The sequence below is a fragment of the Egretta garzetta genome, unplaced genomic scaffold (genome assembly GCF_000687185.1).
Source record: "Egretta garzetta isolate BGI_Z169 unplaced genomic scaffold, ASM68718v1 scaffold448, whole genome shotgun sequence".
Lineage (NCBI taxonomy): Eukaryota > Metazoa > Chordata > Aves > Pelecaniformes > Ardeidae > Egretta > Egretta garzetta.
The window spans coordinates 1800372-1803857 of record NW_009260497.1 but is presented as its reverse complement, the minus strand read 5'-3'; the positions used below and the strand labels follow the sequence as shown (position 1 = coordinate 1803857).

Genomic DNA, 3486 nt, shown 5'->3' with positions numbered 1-3486 from the left:
CCCCCCCTTTTTTAAAGTTTAGGAGGAACTATCACAAATGCCTTGAGCAAAACCGCTAGCAAGTTCCTGCATATTTTTAACTCATGCACTAAATTAAATCAGAAATCCACAGATGCTCTATACCAATCAACACACATCAAAAAAAAAAAGTCATTGACATTTTTATGAACCCACAGAAACATGATCGTTGGAAAAATCACTTCTGCATGGCTTAGGAAGTGGCCCTATTTCACACACCCCAATAACTGTGTAGTGCCTACAGAAACATTCAGCAGCTCAATAAGCTGTGAATGCATAAGCAGTGCTGACTTCCCCTGCTTAGAACATTTGAAAAAGTACCTAGGAAAAGCTGAAATAAAGGTAAAAGTGTCAACATTATCAGCCAGACCTCCCTTTTCACTAGAAAAGAGAATCAAGAGTGATCTTCCTGTTACAACAATGCAAGGAACATGAGTATCACAACGTGGCTGAAAAGCCACGCTAGCTCTTTCACCCACGCCTTCCAGAAGTTCATCCTTAGACATTCATACTCAAGAGAAGTGACAAAAGAGCCAAATCCTGTCCTCAAAGCCTCCGAGTAAACTGAACAGTGCCAGGAGGAGCGTGTAGAGAGGTGGCCATCCTCAAAGGCTGCCTGAAAACAGGACACCACAGCCATTTTTAAGGAGGGTACAGTTCTTGGGATTCTCCAAAATAATTTTTTTCCCCTGATGCCTCTGAAAATAGTTCTAGGAAGGAGATAGTAACAATCCAAGAATAAATTGTGCTTGGGGATTCTCAAGTCAAAACAAGGAAAAGTCAACCTCAGACTTCTGACGTCTGCATTATCTACCAAGAACATTTTGTACTCCAATCTGAAAGGCTAACACCCACTTACATCCACTAAATTGCCAATTTTAAGTTGCTCACAATTTATAATCTAAGTAGATTTTGTTGGTAATTCTTAGAACAATTTGAATATTGAGAGCGCTGCCGTTTTGAGGAAACCAGGTTCTTCTTTACAATCACAACAGAGAAAATGCTTTTTGCTATGTATTTAGAAAGGTCAGTCACTGCAGCAGAACACCTGGGGAATTTGTTGATCCCTCAGCTTCTGCTTCTACCAAAAGTCCCCATGGGTCTCCAAAAAACAAAATTTTACCTGTTTTCTTCCCATCCTCTCCAACATTCACCCTCGGGAACTCATGTCCTGGATCATATACCTTCCTACTCTTTTTTTCCTATCATACTTTAACACTAAAAGCTTTTTACTATTTGAAACTTAATGTCTTACTTCTGTAGCACATTTTCCTTCGTTTGAAATTTAAAACTGTGATGTTTTTTGATGAATTTATTGTCAAGTTGAGCTGCATTAATATTGTGACCTCGGAGTCGAGTCTGCCGGTGCAGGAGAGTTCCACACGAAACACTGCAAACAGACAACAGATAGCAATCACGGTTAAGTTTGAGCACTTTTCAGACATTGTGTTGAAAGAATATTTAAATAAGGGTCTTTATAAATGATGTTTATAACGTACACTTTTTAAAGAACTTGCTGGTTTAGCCTTCATGCCTTGTAATTTCAGACAACTACTGAAGCATTAAAGGGCATAGATTTTTAAATAACCTTAGGTGAGTTATATTAAAAGTTTACAGATTCCTAAAACTGTATCTGTGGATAAGCGACCATTAGCCATCCATTAGCTTTGGAACCAAAGTGCCAACACAAGAGAAACCTCCGTTATCACAGAAACCCAGAGAATTTTCCTCATTGCTTTTTCAAATCCTATGAAGCTTTGCTTTTTTCACAGCTGTTAAGTTTAAATATTTTGGTTTCTGCAAATCTGCCTGGAATCAAAGCTTAAACTAGTATGACATTATTTACTTTCTAGCTTATATACCAGTATTATTTATGCCAACAGAACAGACACAAGCCTAATTCCCTAGTGTCTGCTTTCACAAAAAAGTAGTACAAAGCCAAAATATCACCATATATTTTATTGCCCTTTGATTATCTAATAGAGTACAAGGAACCTTAGTTGAATGAGCAAGGAATGATGCTCACTTGCACACTTCCTGAAACAAAATTGTTTCTGGTATAAATTCCATGGAGGAGCTAACACATATTCAAAATAATTTTCTCAGTTTTAAAACTTACCATAAACACTTTAATGCATTAAATGACTCCCACACACCTTGAAATGTCATCTCTATAGGCTAGAGACATTAAAAGGTGTGGATTTTCAAATCCATGCAATTACTAACGACTATTGTTGAAAGGGAACAGGAACCTTGTATCTGTACACACACAAAAAATGCCACATTTCCTTTCCAGGAAAACCTTCATCCTCCCCTAAGCAAGGGGAAAAATACTACTCTCAGATTAATATCAATATTCTATCTATCTATTATCTAATTTATCAACAACCAGTTGTTTTCTGGGTACCCAGCCCCCTGAGCTGGAAGACAGGACGGGAGCAGAATGAAGGCCCCAATAATCCAAGGGGAAATGGTTGGCAACCTGCTACACCACTTGGACACACACAGGTCTATGGGGCTGGATGAGATCCACCCAAGGGTACTAAGAGAATGGGTGGAGGTGCTCACTAAGCCCCTTTCCATCCTTTATCAGCAGTCCTGGCTGACCAGGGAGGTCCCAGTTGACTGGAGGTTGGCAAATGTGACGCCCACCTACAAGAAGGGTCAAAGGGAGGATCCAGGAAGCTACAGGCCTGTCAGCCTGACCTTGGAGCCAGGGAAGGTTATGGAGCAGATCACCTTGAGTGCCATCACGGGGCATATACAGAACCACCAGATGATCAGGCCCAGTCAGCATGGGGTCAAGAAAGGCAGGTCCTGCTTGACCAACCTGATCTCCTTCCATGGCAAGGTGACCTGCTTAGTGGATGAGGGAAAGGCTATGGATGTTGTCTGCCTGGACTTCAGTAAAGCCTTTGACACCATTTCCCACAGCATTCTCCTGGAGAAGCTGGCTGCTCATGGCTCGGACGGGCAGACTCTTCACTAGGTAAAAAAAAAAAAACAGCTGGATGGCTGGGCCCAGAGAGTTGTGGTCAATGGAGTTACATCTACATGGCAGTCGGCCACAAGCAGCATACCTCACAGCTCAGTGCTGGACCAAGTTCTGTTTAACATCTTTATTCATGATCTGGACGAGGGGATGGAGGGCACCCTCAGTCAGTTTACAGATGGCACCGAGCTGGGTGGGAATGTGGATCTGCTGGGGGGGAGGAGGGCTCTGCAGAGGGACCTGGCCAGGCTGGAGCCATGGGCCCAGGCCAATTGGGTAAGGGTCAACAGGGCCAAGGGCCAGGTTCTGCCCTGGGGTCACAACAACCCCAAGCAATGCTACAGGTGTCGGGAAGAGGGGCTGGAATGCTGCCCAGCGGAAAAGGACATGGGGGTGTTGGTCAACAGGCGGCTAAATAGGAGCCATCAGTGTGCCCAGGTGGCCAAGAGGGCCAACAGCATCCTGGCTTGTATCAG

At 42.9% G+C, this 3486-nt stretch overlaps 1 protein-coding gene across 3 annotated transcripts in view; it reads right to left on the bottom strand.

Annotated features, from left to right (window-relative positions):
* RYK (receptor like tyrosine kinase) overlaps positions 1 to 3486 on the bottom strand; it is a 51903-nt gene that overhangs the window by 45245 nt on the left and 3172 nt on the right. For all 3 annotated transcript variants that reach the window (XM_035900039.1, XM_035900040.1, XM_035900038.1), the window contains one exon: positions 1274 to 1408. In XM_035900039.1, coding sequence (XP_035755932.1) covers positions 1274 to 1408 — 135 coding nt within the window. The remainder of the gene's footprint in view (positions 1 to 1273; positions 1409 to 3486) is intronic.